At 32.7% G+C, this 17430-nt stretch overlaps 5 protein-coding genes across 16 annotated transcripts; 2 read left to right on the top strand and 3 right to left on the bottom strand.

Annotated features, from left to right (window-relative positions):
- On the top strand, window positions 1–5051 carry LOC132064779 (ACT domain-containing protein ACR7-like). 12 transcript variants are annotated; one of them, XM_059457884.1, is made up of 5 exons: window positions 1–181; window positions 1050–1130; window positions 2372–2567; window positions 3363–3477; window positions 4085–5051. In XM_059457884.1, the coding sequence occupies exons 1-4, from the start codon at window positions 45–47 to the stop codon at window positions 3465–3467; spliced, it is 519 nt and encodes a 172-aa protein (XP_059313867.1). In that variant the 5' UTR covers window positions 1–44; the 3' UTR covers window positions 3468–3477; window positions 4085–5051. The 12 variants fall into 12 exon arrangements, 3 of the variants coding, with proteins under 3 accessions (XP_059313867.1, XP_059313866.1, XP_059313865.1); XR_009416629.1 differs by having other exon boundaries at window positions 2372–2662; window positions 3363–5051; XR_009416636.1 differs by having other exon boundaries at window positions 2338–2662; window positions 3363–5051.
- A 2018-nt stretch (window positions 5052–7069) lies between these two features.
- Window positions 7070–8830, top strand: LOC132062802 (probable xyloglucan endotransglucosylase/hydrolase protein 10). The gene is made up of 4 exons (XM_059455293.1): window positions 7070–7315; window positions 7425–7525; window positions 7621–7814; window positions 8239–8830. The coding sequence occupies exons 1-4, from the start codon at window positions 7132–7134 to the stop codon at window positions 8639–8641; spliced, it is 882 nt and encodes a 293-aa protein (XP_059311276.1). The 5' UTR covers window positions 7070–7131; the 3' UTR covers window positions 8642–8830.
- Window positions 8831–10575: 1745 nt separating this feature from the next.
- Window positions 10576–11333, bottom strand: LOC132062801 (pathogenesis-related leaf protein 6-like). The gene has a single exon (XM_059455292.1). It carries the CDS (start codon window positions 11299–11301, stop codon window positions 10810–10812), a length of 492 nt encoding a protein of 163 aa, XP_059311275.1. The 5' UTR covers window positions 11302–11333; the 3' UTR covers window positions 10576–10809.
- Window positions 11334–14172: 2839 nt separating this feature from the next.
- LOC132064778 (pathogenesis-related leaf protein 6-like) lies at window positions 14173–16200 on the bottom strand. The gene has a single exon (XM_059457881.1). The coding sequence runs from the start codon at window positions 14953–14955 to the stop codon at window positions 14464–14466; it is 492 nt and encodes a 163-aa protein (XP_059313864.1). The 5' UTR covers window positions 14956–16200; the 3' UTR covers window positions 14173–14463.
- Window positions 16201–16352: 152 nt separating this feature from the next.
- LOC132064777 (basic form of pathogenesis-related protein 1-like) lies at window positions 16353–17210 on the bottom strand. Its single transcript, XM_059457880.1, has one exon. The coding sequence runs from the start codon at window positions 17181–17183 to the stop codon at window positions 16638–16640; it is 546 nt and encodes a 181-aa protein (XP_059313863.1). The 5' UTR covers window positions 17184–17210; the 3' UTR covers window positions 16353–16637.
- Between the last annotated feature and the right edge of the window lie 220 nt (window positions 17211–17430).

The raw sequence follows: 17430 nt of genomic DNA, 5'->3' as shown, positions 1-17430 counted from the left end.
GGACCCCTGAGGAAGAAATTGAGGCGCCATATCAGAGTCCGAAGATGAGGAGTTGGAAAGTGATGATTCATTGGCAAGTACAGAGGATTCTGATACTGATGATTAAATGGATGAGGTTTGCTCAGAAGAGGAAGACACTTTCGTGCAGTTACACAATGAAAAAGATCCAACTTTTGTTACGGTATGAGATTTGAATTTATGGTGTTTAATGATTTTTCAAAAAATTTCTTTTGGCGCGATGAAACAGAAAGAGACTTGCAGTTGATAATATGGATTGGGGTACAGTAAAGGTTCATTCTTTGGTTTTCTTAATATGTTAAATTGAATTTCCCTAGAAAGGTATCAAATTTGGAACTTTTGTTCTTTGATATGGTAATTGTAATTGTTCTCCATGAACAATGCTATAATTATAATTGCTTAAACCAAACCTATCAAGATAAACTATGACTTGCAGGATGTTGAATTGGTTGGGATGAGAATTTGGTTCGTTCAGCTTTACTTGACCATTTACCGGGTTTGTCTTGATGTCTCAAGGAAACTTTGGAATAACTATTTGAGCATTTTTGAATGCTGGAGCAAATTGTTAAGAGATTGTGTTGAGCCTTCAATGGTGAACATAGAAATAATTAATGAACATGTGCAGCCACTCAAAAAAATAATGAACTGGTGCATTGCAAATAAGTATTGATTAGCTTTTAAATCGAGTTGCAGGCATAAATTTTCCTTTTCTAGACGAACTTACAAAAAAAAAAAAGAAATAGAAGATAGTCAGAATGTAGGAGACCACCAATAAGTTCATGCATTTGTCTAAAATATATGATTGTGGTAGTTGTTATCCATCCTGAGATCATAAAAGTTATATGTATCCTATTGTGGTCATAATCTGGATTTCACCTTGATTTTGTGATTAAAAAAATATGGATTGCACCTCAATATGAACGTATAAGGGGTCGTTTGGTTTGTACCACATATTTCAAGCTACTATATACGGTGATTTATAGAATGTTGTTGGTATAAATCTCTGCATAGCTAATTTTGTTAAACTTCAGGTTTTCGGTTTCAACGGCACCCAACGCAGTGAAGAACCAACAAACTAGAGGAAATCTTCAAGTTTTCAATTATCCTGACAGGTAAAATTTATATTTGATTAATAAAACTATGAGACATATGAATTCCGATTAGTTTCTTATTAATTTTTTTTTTTTTTTGTGAGATTGTTTGTTCTTTATTTTTTTGTCATTTGTGTTTGTTTAGGGTTTCAATAGTTTGTCCTTCTATTGTGGGGGCATATCTTATTTCTTCTTCTGCTTGACAAGTGCTGAAGAGGGTGCTATTAATTCCCCATATTTATTTCTTCAACTTTGTCCGCTGGAATCATTCTTGCAGTTCATTTTCATGAATGGTATAGTCCTATTATGCCTCGAACAAGAATTTGCAACTTTAGTCTCTGTCTTCAATTTATTTTTTGAGGTTCTTGAAATAAGAGCAACATGTTTGATTAACAACATGAAATCGAAGCTTCTCATGCATTCCGTTACGATCGATTTTAACCTCTCGCTTTGAAACCGTTTACTATATATCTTCCTCAATTTTCGCCACGTTATTGTTTGATTTTCATGTTGACTTATTAATATTATGAATTTTGTTATCTGCGTAAATGTATTTTTTGAAGAATATATTGTTTTAATAGGCTGGATAAGTTATATAGAATGACAAGCATCTACCTCATTCTGTTGGAAAATCTTCAACTGGAAAGGTAAGCTACATAAGATATATCTTATGAGCATGTGTCTTACTCTCAGTGCAATAATATATACATAGCCATTCAAATTTTGACTTATGTGAACTTGAATTTTTTCTATCGAAACAAAAGGAAAACAAGCCCCAGATAGGCAATCCAGTTGAAAAAAATTGATGTCATTAAGATTTGATTCATTGCGGCAGCCTTTATCAACTCTACGAGAAAACTAACATGTGTGTAGATACCACTAGAAGTAGCAAGAGCCTTTTTGCTTTCCCGGCTTGCTGTAATTTCATTTTCATTTCAGTTTTCTTCTTGGTGGACCTCCTTCTTATTCCTATTAGTTAATAGTTGAATGTTGTATATTTTCAAATACTCAAGAAAATACTTAGGAAAACTATTTAACTTTTTCCTTCATTTTTTTTTCTCTGATGGAATCACCCTCCATGCCCCCTTGCCAGGCATCAGGGTCTTAGTTATGAAATTAATATAACTACATAAGAAATAAGAATATTAGCCACAACATAAATATAATGTTAATTGGGACTTGGGACTTGGGAGGAACACAGAAAACTAACCCGTGATATTTTCATAAGGTGACGTTAATAAAGATGGAGTTTTGGGTCACAGGGAGTTTGTAGCCATTTTAGTCCACCTAAGAAAGATGACATATAAGGAGCACCTGCAGAAGGCGTTCGAATTTTTCGATAAGAACCAAAATGACTATATAGAGATTGAGGAGTTAAGGGAGGCCTTACATGATGAGATTGAGAACAGCAGCGAAGAAGTTATCAATGCTATTATGCAAGATGTAGACACTGCAAAGGTCAGTGATATACTTTTATACTAAACCAAGATACTATGGTCGTTTCTAAGACTAGACAAGGGCGAGGCTATGAACTGGAATAGAAGAAGACTAAGGTATCGTTAAAATCCTATACTTTACCTTTTTATCTTTAAGGTTAATGGACACACAAAATTACTCATGCTTGGCTGCCTTTGAGATTTTTTGATTTTCTTTTATGTATGGTCGGGCCATGGAGTCTTGGGTTTAATTTTATCCATAATATATATATTAAAAAACTAAAAAGTTACTTAATTCCTTCTCTTCCTCTTAATTTGTGTATCTTTATATCATGTATAACGGATTTCATGTTTATATCATGTATAACAGATTTCATGTTTATATCATGTATAACGGATTTCATGTTTATATCATGTATAACGGATTTCATGTTTCTCTTTTCAAAACTTAATGACCTCTGTAATCTTTTTACTTCTTTTACATGTTCGAAATTTTCATAACCCAAATTCGAAAAAGATCCATTTTTCAGAAGAACTATTTTTGCTGATAAGTATTTGTCACTTCAACCGTAGTTTCATGATCGATAATGCCTGTTATTTGTACACCCTCCACATTATGGTAAGTAATATTTGTCTTTGAATTATTTTTATTCAGTCAATAGTATGTCACCGCGAACTCGAAATAGTTGAGGTCAATTGCATAATCAAAATAAACAGGCGCATTTGAATTTGTGACTCACAACTCTGTAAAATTAAACATAAATTCATGTTGATTAGCCCCATTCTCTTTGATTATTTATGTTGTGATAATGTTCAGATTGATGGTGGAAGCGAACATGGAATTCTCTGGAACCAGTTTAAATACTTATACATCCGAACTTTTAAATCAAACAAGTTTTACATATCCTGTGATGGTCGGTAGTTTATGGACGGTGAGCTCAATTGGTTGAACGTTTTTGTTTAATTGTTATTGATTCTTGCAGTTTCTATTCTTTTAAACCAGCAGTTTGTCATTACTTATAACCAAGTGTTCTGCTGTTTTCTTCCCATTTGTCATCATCATGTTTTCCTGTTAGTAGTTTTAGAATACCAAACTTTTTGTATTTGCTCACTTTTTTCCCTTCACGTTTATTTACTTCTTGCAAAGGAAAGATTTTCCATTAGAGGGCATAAGGTACATTAAGATTCTCTTTATGAATTCATAACTTATTCATTTCTTCAATATATATATTCAACATTATCCAAGGCTTTGTTACTTGCCCTTCTTGTGGCTTGATAGTACAATTTGGGTGTTAGCCATGAGACTCACTTTTCAATTTTATGTCCAAAAAAGTGATGATGGATTTTCCTAGAAGCCCCCCTAAAAAGTACTACTGATCTGTAAGCTTACATATTTATCTATTTTTGCACGGATTTGCAGTTTTACATTTATCGGTTCTTGTATTTGATGTGCACCTCTTGTATATGTGGTGCTTCGATTATGAATTTATTTGAATGAGTCTTTAGATTAAATTTAAACTTCTTGCTATTGTTAAACAGTCACTTGAGTCAAGTCATTATGCAAGTTCAAAAAAGTATAATGGCTCGATGACAACTCTAGAATTCACTGGGACGAATCAAATTAGCCTTTTAGCCGAGGTTTTTGCAGGGCTATCAGCTACACAGTGCAACATATCTGAAGCTAAATTGCTGAATCACTATGGTCGAATTGCCTCCTTAATTTATGTAAAGAAAAACAATTCGAGGGGTCCCATTGAGGGCTCTGATAAAAAGATTGACAGAATTGAAGCCCATTTTAGGTGTGTTCAAGGGGGATAATGATTGTCGAAGTTGATAAAACATTAGTATTTATGGTTGTCACACAAACAAAAAGAAGACTTCACCAAATGAAGCTTGCGGATCGTGATTATGGAAGGAAGCCAGTGGTTAGGATTAGCAATGATACCACGATTGTATCAGTTTTGAACTGTTTGGAAAAGGGCTGCTCGGTCATAAATATTCGATGAAAAGCTCAAACTAAGATTCTATTTGATGTCGTTTGCACGTTAACAAACAGTTCTACTACTTCAGGATACAACAAAGTACTTAATGTGGGGTAGCACACTCTTCTACAAACTGGTACACTATTGCAGCAGTTCATTATGGTGGTTGAAGAAAAAAGTTTTCACTATATCGGGAATATAAGGGGAAAAAATCTTGGGGCTGATCTTTTTCCTGGATTGATGGATGTCCAATGTCATTCTAATTGTTCAATGGTAGGAAAATTCTATTATCTACCTTCGTCACACACTGGAAGCCTTGATTTATGGGTACAAAATTGTCAAGATGTAATGATAATTTTTAGGTTGTCTGGAAATTCAGACTTCCTTTCACTTGAGATTGCATTCATTAATTACTTTATCTTCCTTTTTTTTTTCTTCCTATTTTCATAAGTGTAACTTCCTTATTGAACCAGTTGACGATTTTTTGGAAAGAATTATGTTAGAATACATCACTATTGTTTAGCGTATGCAACCTGTTTGGCTTCTATTTTTATTTTTTTTACAATCGCCCTTCTCTTATCTTTTTTCTTATCTGCGTTTATTCATTAGTCAGAAAAATAATAAGAGGATTCCAATGACATTGGAAGGGTGAACATAATTGAAAAAATGTTAGTGTTCGAAATTTTCCAATCAACATTATTATTGACTTAAACTTTTAGTCAATTTTCAGCTTATTTAAACTAATTGTTGAGATTAACAATGATTATTTTAGGAAGCCCTAATATCACAAAGTTCGTGAGAACGAATATAGTGTATATGATGAGATTATTCATTAGACGTTCTCGAGATATGTGACAATCTCAAATATTCTAATTCATGTTAGAATATTAATATTTACAAGAACCTATCTTTTCATTATTTAATATTCAGATATTAGGAAAAGATTGTAAGTTTAATGTTGTTATTCATGACCGTGCGAAGCGCGGGCAAATTATCTAGTATACTAATAAATATACATTAATGGTATACTTAATGTAGTAGTATACACGCTAATTATACATAAATTCTGCAAGGAATTATACCTAACAACATTGGAAATAAGTAGTCTTCAAATTTTGACACTAGGCAAGCTTTGAAGGTCAAAAGTGAAAAATTTATTAAACTCAAAGTTTTGTCCATGGGGCAAACTAGTGGGATTAGAAGAGCTTAAGGCCACCCACCTCCAAGATCATTCACAAGACTATTTTTCAAAATTAAATCTTCCAGCCCATACAAAACCAATGATTTCAAATTAAGCATAATCCAAACATACTATTTTCTCGAAAATTCTAATCCCAAAATCAAATCGTTTCATATTCATCTAATTTCCACCAAAAAGAACTAATAAAGGAAAACGTCGGGCTAGCTATGGGTCGGGGTTGGTAGTAAGGTAGCAGTCATAATGCTAATTATAGGAATGCTTATCATATTCTTAAACTAAAATGAAAATTAATTAATTAAGATATATATGAGTTGTGGTTGACATCATTTGGTGATGATTTCAAAAGGTTCCAATATTGGCCTCAAATATATTAAGCAATCAAAGACGAAAAAGGAGGGAAGGAATAATTCTTAGTTCAATTTTAAGACAAGCGAATGAGAAATATGCTTGATTGAAATACCCTCAAAAGAAAGAATGACGAAAAAAGCAAAAAGCAAAAAAAGTATTTAAACGTTATTATGTATCAGTACGTACTTTCCTAAACGTTATGCCTCTGAATTAGACGTGATCAGCATAAGTTGGAAGCTTTGAAGGTTATTAACTAGTTATCGTATGTTAAAATAATACTGATGATGTAATTCTTTCTTTTTTGCAGTATTAGTATATAGGAGTATAACTTAAAGCTATTTAGTAGGAGTTAAAAAAAAAAAAAGTCAATTTAGACGATAAGTGTATGATTCTAGGATTAATTGTAGGTCGAGCTAGTCTAGCATGTTGTGTGCGGGCTTACTGAACCCAATAATGTTTGCTTGACCTTTTAAATATATGTATATATATGGTGAAAATCTAATATATATATATATATATATATATATATTAGATTTTCACCATATATATATATAAATACTTGATTTTGAACTCAGTTATTATCATATATTAACTTGAAGTAGTCATAGAAATCCATAAATTTTAAATTTTGAATCTGCCGCTTAGTAATTTCCTTACAGTTTCGGTATATGAATGCTTAGCTTTAAACCATTAAGTTATTATCATATAGAAATGGGGCCTTAATCACCTAACGAAACCAGATCGCATTATTGAAATTCAATTTGTTTCTCTATCAAATTACGCCATTTGGGTAAATTAAGCATACTTCAGAAGTAATATGAAATCATAAGCTAAAACCTTTTTTAGGGCTTATAATAATTGTTATCATTAACGGCTAGCTTTGATACTACTCCTTTGCTTCGTATAAAAGATATTCTTGCTTAAACAATAAAACTCTTAATATGTTCTCCTGTTTCTCGTCCCACCAACTTAACTCCCATGCAATACCTAACTACCTATATATTATCTCTGTTATCCCTATTTCCTCATCCTCCATTCTTGATAATTTTCCAAACATGAAAAACTTCTTTAGACTTATTTTCTTGGTCACTATTTTTATTTATTTATTTCATATTACATTAGCTTCTATAGTTTCTACAGGAGATTTTAATAAGGATTTCTACGTAAGCTATTCACCTAACCATGTAAACACTTCGATTGATGGCCGTTCAAGAAGCTTGATATTTGACAAGGAATCTGGTAATTACATGAAATGCTAATTCTCTATACCTCTATTTTTTTTTTTTAATGTTATGACCACAATGTTTGATGAATATTTACTTAATACTTGTCGTTTCAACTTGTTCAGGTTCAGAGGTTTGTTCAAATGATATGTTTTTATTTGGTCAATTCGACATGAAAATTAAGTTGATACCCGGAAATTCAGCAGGCACCGTTGTGGCATTTTATGTATGGATAAAACTAAAATTCTTGTAGTTTTAGTATTTTAAAAGTTTTACTTTATTTTTATTTTATTTTCAATGAATTTGGAACTATATATGCAGTTAGCTTCGGATCAACCAAATCATGATGAGGTAGATTTTGAATTTCTGGGGAATGCGCCTGGAAAACCTATTACTCTTCAAACAAATGTTTATGTTGATGGATCGGATGATAGAGAAGAGAGAATGAACTTGTGGTTTGATCCAACTCAAGACTTTCACACCTATTCTATTCTATGGAACCTTCATCAAATTGTGTAAGCCTTTTATTTTCTTGTTACAATAATTTTGGGTCATCACGATCAGATCAGGCGTGAATTCAAGATTTAAATTTGATATGTTCAACTTTTAAATTCTTATTATTGAGCCAGTTAACACTTTCAAATTATGAGTTCGGAGTTGAAAATTTAGTAAATTTTCACATATCTATTCATGGTTAATGTCGAAAAGATTGGGTCCAGTTTAACCCGTTCATTATATAGTACTCTATCTGCCCTTTAGCAGGCCTCATGCATATTTAACTTGATATCATTTTTACACATCACACGCGGGCATATATAAATTTTGTTTCAGTCTGAAACTAGTTGAAATTGACTATATATAAATGATTTGTGTATATTTCGCTCTATTCGGGTTCATTTAATTGTAATATTAAATGATAAAACTGTGATTATTGGGCAGGTTCATGGTAGATTGGGTACCTATTAGAACATACAGAAATCATGCAGATAAAGGAGCTAAATATCCTCGTTGGCAACCAATGGAACTCAAACTCAGCATATGGAATGGAGAAGGATGGGCAACAGATGGTGGAAAAACAAAAATTGATTGGTCACAAGCACCCTTTGTGGCCACATTGGGGAATTACTCAATTGATGCATGTATTTGGAAAGGGAATGCAAGATTTTGCAGAGCAGAAAGTGAAAGTAATTGGTGGAATAAGAGGCAATTCAATACTTTGACAAGGACTCAAAGAAGATCGTTTAAATGGGTCAGAAGATATCACTTGACATATGATTATTGCATGGATAATCAACGGTTTCAAAATAATATTCCCATAGAATGCTCTCTGCCAAAGTATTAATCATCAACAATTATGGGCGTCAAATGAACGAGTTGGGCATATTAAATTTTTCTAGGCTAAATTTGACGCCTCTGCAATAGAGGATGATGAGAAAAGATCTTTTCTTTTTCACTTTATGTACTTATATTTGTTCTTTGCATAATATAGATTTAAATCTAAAAAGTCTTTGAAGGTCCTTTGATCAAAGTATCTTTATCTATGAAGCAAAGTGGCGATTTTTAGTTTATATCAGGCATTTATATTTTCTTTTCTTTACCTTTATTTATAGCTTGGGTGGAAGGATATTGGGATTGGTGGATGGTGCACCCTTTCCTAATTTCGTGTAATGTACCTTTTCAAGAATGTTTTTGCTGGCTTCTAATGAGGGAAACATTTTTAATATTAATGAGTTGACATAAACGGCCAATTGAGCTAAATGTAAGCTTTAAGTTTCTGGGCGCAACTGGTCACCTTTAACGGGAAAGTGAATATATAGTGTAGATTCTGTTATTCATGTTTTTCTTTTTCTCTTCCTTTTAAACCCAAATATGAGTATTAAAAAAACTATCAAATAACTGCCCCCAGACTGTATATCCATATCGCTGTTTTCGTAGAATAAGAAATAAAGTAAATAAAGCTTTAGCATAGAAAATGCTGATTTCTTTTAGAATATATTATATATGTATAGTCGTGTAACTGAATTACATTACTGAATTCCAAAAAACGTGTTAAAATATTAATTTGATGTCATTGGATTAAATCCAAAAAATTGATGAGCACATTTGATTTGCCATCTCATAATGACTGTAAAATAAGAAGAACATAAACACCATTAAAGTCAAAAGTTAATTTTTGGGTCATTTGCACTTTTGTCCCAATTTTGTGCTGGTCTTAATTTTTGGCCCCCTATTTCAATTTTTTCGCGGGGCATAAATTTGTATTTTCGCATCATAATCTCACAAGTTATGCTCCGCGCCCTTCAGAACTTATGTATCGCTAGACATAAGTTCGATTTTGAAGGGCAAAAATTAAAGGTCAACCTATTTGTAGGGAAAGGTGTGCAATTTCTTCTTAATTTTTTACGTATGATCTTATTAAAGTCAAATGTTAAAATTTAAGTATGATCATGTATGGGTAAAAAAATGCACCTGACGCGTGGACCAACAAGTAGTTGACGCGTGTCAATTTATACAATGACGTATAAAAATCATATGGTAATGCCGAGCATAGCATTTACGGAGAGGCAGCTGATATCGAAGACTGGGTCAACGAAGAGAACATCAACGGAAACAACATACAAGACCCTCTTTATTACGCATTAAATGGAGTTAATGCAGTAACGACAAAACGGTTACTAACGGCCAGAATCAAGGAATTAAATGACAATCATCAATTCAGTAATTAATGATTGTCGTTACTTACATACAACGGGAAGGGCACCAAATAGGATCATATACATATAAATAGGATTTTCACTTGTATACCGGGGCATCCAAGTCTGACTGCAAAAATACACTATTATTTGATTATAATTTTCTGCTTATTCTCATCATCTTTATTCTTTGATCATCAAGTTTTTACTCATTCTTGAGGACAAGGAAATCCACTACTGTTGTTCATCATAATTGGCATAAGTTTACTCTTTTTTCTCTTTATTTACTTATTCTTTATCGATAACTAATAACTTGCTTGTGTTAATTCTTTCATCTGTGTCAAATTACTACCAACTGTGGTTAACCTTAGAACAAATTCAACTATTTAGGTAACTACGAATTTTGACTCAAACAGATCACTTATTAATTAGACCAAACGGGCTCTAAGCTATCTTCTCATTTAGCAGATCAAATTTTCCGAGAAATGTTGGATAAGTTCAATTTTCTTCTATTTCTAACACAAGCAGAAATGACAAAAGAAATTTAAAAAATTAGAGAAATACTGTAACTGAGAATAACCAATCCAACAACTAAATATGTCGTGCATAAATTTCAATCCGAAGAACTCAAACAACAGATACGTAAAAATAATTCAGCAGCACTGCTCGTACACTCGTAATTTATTAGTGCAACGATGCTAAAATGCTAGTAGTACTTAAATGTTGCCAATAGAGATCATAAAACCTCTATATATTAGCTTATTCATCACATTATTATAATGTTCTTATTTGATCATAGAACTCTTAGTCAAAATACTCAGTAAGGGAGTTGACCAATGTAGTTGCCTCGAGGATTATAGTTGCAAATAACAAACCACCAGCCATTGGAACACTGAACTCTAGCACAACCAACTTGAATCGAATTACGCCAGACCACCTGAGTATAATGTAGACATTGTTGTCCACCAGTGCAACAGTTATTATTATAGTCATAGTACGGCTTTTCCGCTACCCACAAGTTAACAGCAGCAGTGCCAGTGAAAGAACCACTTCCCTTAGCAATATTTTCACCATAAGGACCATTAGAGTGGACAAGATTGCAATCGCCAATTCTTTGATTGGCATAATTTTGTGCATAATTTGCAAGAGTTGTGTTCCATGCAATGGCACTAACACCAACTTGAGATCGAGCAGAATCATGAGTATTGAGATAGTCTGCTTGGGAATTTTGGGCATGAGAAGGAAAAGCAAGCGCCAACATTATTAAACAAATTAGAAGAGTCAAAAAAGAAGCTTGTGAAAATGCCATGTTTGTTTTTGCAATTTTTTTTTTTCTTGAAGAGGTGATGAGAAGGAATTGGATATGTTGGATATTTATAGGCGAAAAAGGTGAATATTTTGCTTCGTGAAATTAGGAATTGCATGTGGAAAGTGAAAAGAATTTTAGTGTTCTAAAGCAACTTCTATAGTTAGGAAGACATCTCCCTTGGCAACGTTATAGTGCTTTGACCTTAATATATACTACTATATTAAAGTAAGAATTTAAATTACACACACAGAAAATATAAAGTATTTACATATTATTAGTGCAGTTTTATCGGCTATAACAGGTCACGATCAATCATACTTGCTATAAAAATTTACTTATAATTGACTTTCTAATAACCTGAATATAATTTTTACGTTGTATATTTTTAAAGTACTCTAAACTCATAAAAATGAATATAATGCAAGTAGCTAGGGCATGTTGAGGTTTGAATGTTGAGACAATTATTTGGGTATCTTAATGCCTTTAACAAAAGAAGTAATCACGTATTGCTTAAGTCTAGCTCTTTAGACAAATCAACTTGACTTGGCCTCTCGATTAACTACAATAATGTATAATAACATTTTTTCTTTTTTTTCATAATTATACAAGTGTGTTATCCACTAGAAAATTGATTAATAGTTTTAATTACTTTGTTTCTTTTTTGATATTATCCCATAATATTGTTCACTTTATCACTAAGTAACAAATAAAAGTCTTTGAGTCATAGAGGTTCAATATAAATTGATTCCTAGCTAGCACTCAATATAATTGATATTTGGAATTAACTCACTCATTGGTTTACTAGTAGATAGAAGTGTGATTACTTGACCCAGCTAAATATTTAAATATCATACCTGATCTTAATTACATTTACAGTTTTCAAAATTTAGTCAAATTAAGACTAGTTTTCAGGGGCTAGTGATAGAAAGTTTTGGGTTTAGTAACATTTTGTTTTAACCATATAGCAGGCTGTATTGATCAGTGGCAAGTGTATAAAGGAACGGGGGCTTTAAAATCTCCACCTAAGAAAATATACAGGAATGAAGGCTTTAAAAGCTCCAGGTGAAAAAAATAGATATATGGTTGATCATCAATAATCCTATCATTGAATAATTGGATTATAAGAAAATATTTCCTTAATATTTCCTTACTATCATTGGTAAAAGCACAAAGTAAATACGAATAGGAAGGGGCGCGCTTATCAGCAGCTAGAGGCGGAGCTATGTATGGTGAAGGGATCAATCGATTTCTTCCTTCGTCGGAAAATTATATTGCATATATTGAATCTCCTTTATAAACAAACAATTTGACATTGTTTTCGAAATCTGTTTTTATTAAATTTTCTACTGCGTCACTGCTTATCGGCTAGTCGAATAATGCTCTTACAGTGATGGAGTATTACTACAAGTTGTGTATCAATATATAGTGGCGAGTATCTCCACATGTTATGCGGTCGACGGACTTTTTCTTCCTTATCACTCCGCAGTTACTGAATTATTAAAGTAACAAATGTCAAGGTAAACTTACGTACCCACAAAGTTCAACTTGGCAAGCTTTAATTGTAACCTGCCTATTTCTCATTACAAAATGCTAATTACTATATAAATAAAGTAACAAAATCTAATTTTAGCCCATAAAAATATGATCCGCCTTCGCCGAACTGCTCAAGTGTGGGCAAGCTATTTATTGGCTCAACCCATTCCGATCCATCTGAAAATTGGGTTAATATGTAGCCTAAACTAACCCATGAGAAATCTTGTCAAAATATTTTCAAATTAAAAAGACCTTTTTTTTCCCTCTTTGATACGTTAAATATAGTCATGATAAAGAGAATTTTTTTTTTATTAAGTACTTAAAATAATTATGAAGGAATAAATAAAGAAATTAAAACTTAGTAAGAATTGAGCGGCTTGAATTATGACCCGCTTTTTAGCTTGTTTCAGCCGAAGTATCTTTTGAGCGGGTCAATTCCATTTACTACAATTTTGACCCATCCAAATTTAACTCAATCCCCTTGTTTGACACCCCCTAAGTAACTATCTAAACCAAAGAACTCATTATTGCGCTTGCCAGCGATATCTTAAGGTTAAAGAAATCAAAATCTCCCAAACTGTACACGTTTTATTTTGTTTCATACTTAATTTAAAGAGCCCCAATATTATTCAAAATTGTAAGAGTGAAATGACATAATTAAGACCACAAAATTTAAAGAATATTCTTAGTATATTATACACATATTTCTAGTTAAAAATCATAAAATTCGAGAATATTTCTTATAATCTTAAAAGTCGTACACGGGAAAACTAAACATACATAATAAAACAGAGAAAGTATTAGGGGAGACGATCGAGTCTAGTTCTTCACTTCGTTTTTTTAAAAAAAAAAAATCAAAAATAGGAAATAACAGAGAATAATTGAAATTTGTGTGAATTACTACCTCATAACGCAACAAGCCCACGACATGCACTTAACACTTCCGCACGTTTATTATAAGCCTTATTGTCGACAATATCCATAATAAATGACTACACCAATGACCAAGGTTTGGACTCTGATCTTAGATCTTGTAATTTAGATCAATACTATTAGTGAATTGATATATAGATTGTTTTTAAAACAAAAGTTAGTTTCTCATAAGTAAATTCTTATATTACACTAAACAAACACAAATTCAAATCGAAGTATACGGCTTCTCTGCCACCCATGACCCATATAACATTGCATGTTGAAGAGCGTGACAATCTTATCAAAAAGCTAAAGATGTTAGAAAGAGAGCATTTTTAATAACTTAATTATTATGTCTTAATTATCAGAGTTAACACATAATAAAAGTAAAAAAGCAAAAAGGAAAAGAAACTGTCAAACTGAGAATGGCTAACGAAATATGCCATGCATAAAATTGAGTCCGAAGAACTCAAACAACTGGTATAGGAAAATTAAACAATTTAGCAGCAATGGGTCGTTGACTCCTAATGATTTAGTGCAACGAAGCTGAATGCATGCTGCCAATAGAGATTATAGCCTCTATATTATTATTATTATTATTATTATTATCACTTTCACCAATCCACTACTAGAAGATGTTTCTTTTTAGTAACTTATTCGAAACATTTCAATCACATTCTTAATTATTTGGTTAAACTCTTAATGAAAAATTAATCCTTAGTAAGGACGTTGACCAATGTAGTTGCCTGGAGGATCATAGCTGTAAATGATAAACCACCATCCATTGGAACACTGAACCCTAGCACAACCAACTCGAATCGAGTTACGCCAGACCACCTGAGTATAATGCAGACACTGTTTTCCGCCAGTGCAACTGTTACTATTGTAGTCATAGTACGGCTTCTCCGCCACCCACAAGTTAACAGCGGCAGTGCCAGTGAAAGAACCACTCCCCTTAGCAATATTTTCACCATAAGGACCATTGGAGTGGACAAGGTTGCAATCACCAATTCTTTGATTGGCATAGTTTTGTGAATAATTTGCAAGAGTTGTGTCCCATGTTAATGCACTAACACCAACTTGAGATCGAGCAGAATTATGAGTATTGAGGTAGTCTGTTTGAGTATTTTCGGCATAAGAAGGAAAAACAAGGGCCAAAATTATGAAACAAATTAGAAGAGACAAAAAAGAAGCTTTTGATAATGCCATTTTTTAAAAGGTAATGAGAATTGGAATTGGATAAGTTGGATATTTGTAGGTGAAAAATGTCAATAGTTTGCATCGGGCAATTAGTAGTTGCATGTGGAAAGTGGAAAGAAGTTAAGAGTGTTAAAGCAACTTCTATAGTTAGGAAGACAGATCCCTTGGTAAAGTTACAGTGCTTTAACCTTAAGATATACTATTACAGTAAGGATTTAAGTGATATAACACAAATAATGTAATTTGTTTAAATATATTAGTAATGTTATTTTACATATTGTAATAGGTTTAGGTATCATTTTTTGCAAGTTACCGATCCATACTTGCGAGTAATAAAATTTACTTGTAGTTGACTTTTTAATAACATGAATTTATTAGTTAAAACTCTAACCTCATTAAGTCAAAGACATGATGTAAGTAGTTAGGTCATGTTGAAGTTTGAATATTGAGATTATTTGCGTTCTTAACACTTTTACCAAAAGTAGTAATCACGTATTGCTTAAGTCTAGCCCTCTAGACTGATAAACTTGTATTTATCTTGATTAGCTACAACGATATATGTATAATACCTTTTGTTTGCTTTAATATAATATTTGTGTGTTATCCACTAGCAAATTGATTAGTAGCTTAGCAAATTGATTAGTAGCTTTACTTCTTTCTTTTTTAATATTATCCCAAAATTTTGTTCACTTTATGACTAAGCAACAAATAAAAGTCTTGAGGTTAAAATACATATTGATTCTTAGCACTCAATAGACTTTGGAATTAACTCACCATTGGTTTTAGTGGTAGATAGACTTCTGATTACTTAACCCAGCTAAATGTTCAAAGATCATAGCAGACTTTATTTACGTTTTCAATTTCAAAGATTTTTAGTACTCAAATTAAGACCAGTCACTACGAAAAAAAAAAAAGTAATTTGCGGAGGTTGAAAGTTGCAATTCGCGGAGGTTTTATCTTCCCTTAGCAAATAGTGGAGGTTAAAACCTCCGCAAATCGCAACTTTCAACCTCTGTAAATTACCCAATTTTTTATAGTGAGTTTTCAGGGGCTAGCTAGCAAGAGAATTTTTTGGGTCTAGTTGCATGATCAAAACAGCAGTTTAATACATATGCTTGATCTCAATAATCTTATCATGGAATAATTGGATTATATATGACACAATATTTCCTTACTATCATCATGGTAAAAGACTTAAAAGTACACAGTAGAGACATAAAGAGGAAGACTCTTGTGAGCAGTGATGGAGCACTGTATAATGAAAGGAGTTCAATTGAATCATTTTTATCGGAAAATAATACTACATATATAAGTAAAAGAGTATTTCATATATATATAACTTGTTCAGGTCAATAGAACTCTGTTGAGTTTATAGTTATATATAGTTTTATATCATAGTCCACTGATCATCTTTACATATTTTATATATCTATTCAATCAAACAGCTGGTACACACCCCATATTACCAATCTGTAAAAAAAGACAATAAAAATAAACCGACAAGCAATTATTTAAAACGATCCATATACATATGGATATCAATTTAGATCCATATTTCCATATATTCTCCGGCTACTACACCATTAGATTATTATCCACTGGGTTAGATAACATCACATAGCATAGTACTGCCGGATTTATTTTCCTTAACACATGAAGCTTAATTTATTCATGACCATGTACACTCATGATCAGACATCAGTTGGAAGTTCCAACTTAGAGTCGAAGGCCGGCTGTTCTTCAAGATCACCGTAAGGACGTTGTCCTCTCCAGTTACCTGGTGGATCATAATTGCAAGTTATAAAATACCACCCGTTGTTGCACCGAACCCTAGCACAACCAAGACGTACTGAATTACGCCAGACCACCTGAGTATAGTGTCCGCATACTTTACCGGCTTGACAAGTATTCGAATTATAATTGTACCATTGCTTCTCATCGACCCACATCTTCACGGCACCTGCTGCATGGAGCTGAGGGAAGGCGGCGGCTAGGTTTTCGCCGTAGGGACCACCGGAGTGCTGCATCCTGCAGTCCCCAATTCTTTTATTGGCATAATTTTGGGCAAAGGCTGCTACCCTATTGTCCCATTTCATAGGGCCGACACCAACTCGTCTACGTGCTGCATTGTGAGCGTTAAGATAATCTTGGGGAGAATCTTGAGCTTGTGATGAGTGAAATATAGCAAAGGTAATGAAACAAACAACTAATGTTGTTAAGACATTGGAGAATCCCATTTTGGGTTTTGGTGAGGATCAAGCAATAATTTGGGTGGGTTTAAATAGGGAAGAAGAGTTGAATAGTCTACAATTTGTGAAATAAAATACTTAAGGGTTCGTTTGGTAGCTGGATAAGATATAAGTTATTCATGTATTCATGTATTAATTTCTGCATTAAATTGTACCATATTTGACAGCTAGTAAAGAAACATCTTATTCATGTATTGATTTCTGAATATTTATACCGCGTTTGGTAGTTAGTTAG

The sequence above is a fragment of the Lycium ferocissimum genome, chromosome 7 (genome assembly GCF_029784015.1).
Source record: "Lycium ferocissimum isolate CSIRO_LF1 chromosome 7, AGI_CSIRO_Lferr_CH_V1, whole genome shotgun sequence".
Taxonomy (NCBI): domain Eukaryota; kingdom Viridiplantae; phylum Streptophyta; class Magnoliopsida; order Solanales; family Solanaceae; genus Lycium; species Lycium ferocissimum.
Note: the sequence above shows the minus strand (reverse complement) of the source record. Positions and strands in the feature narration are given on the sequence as shown.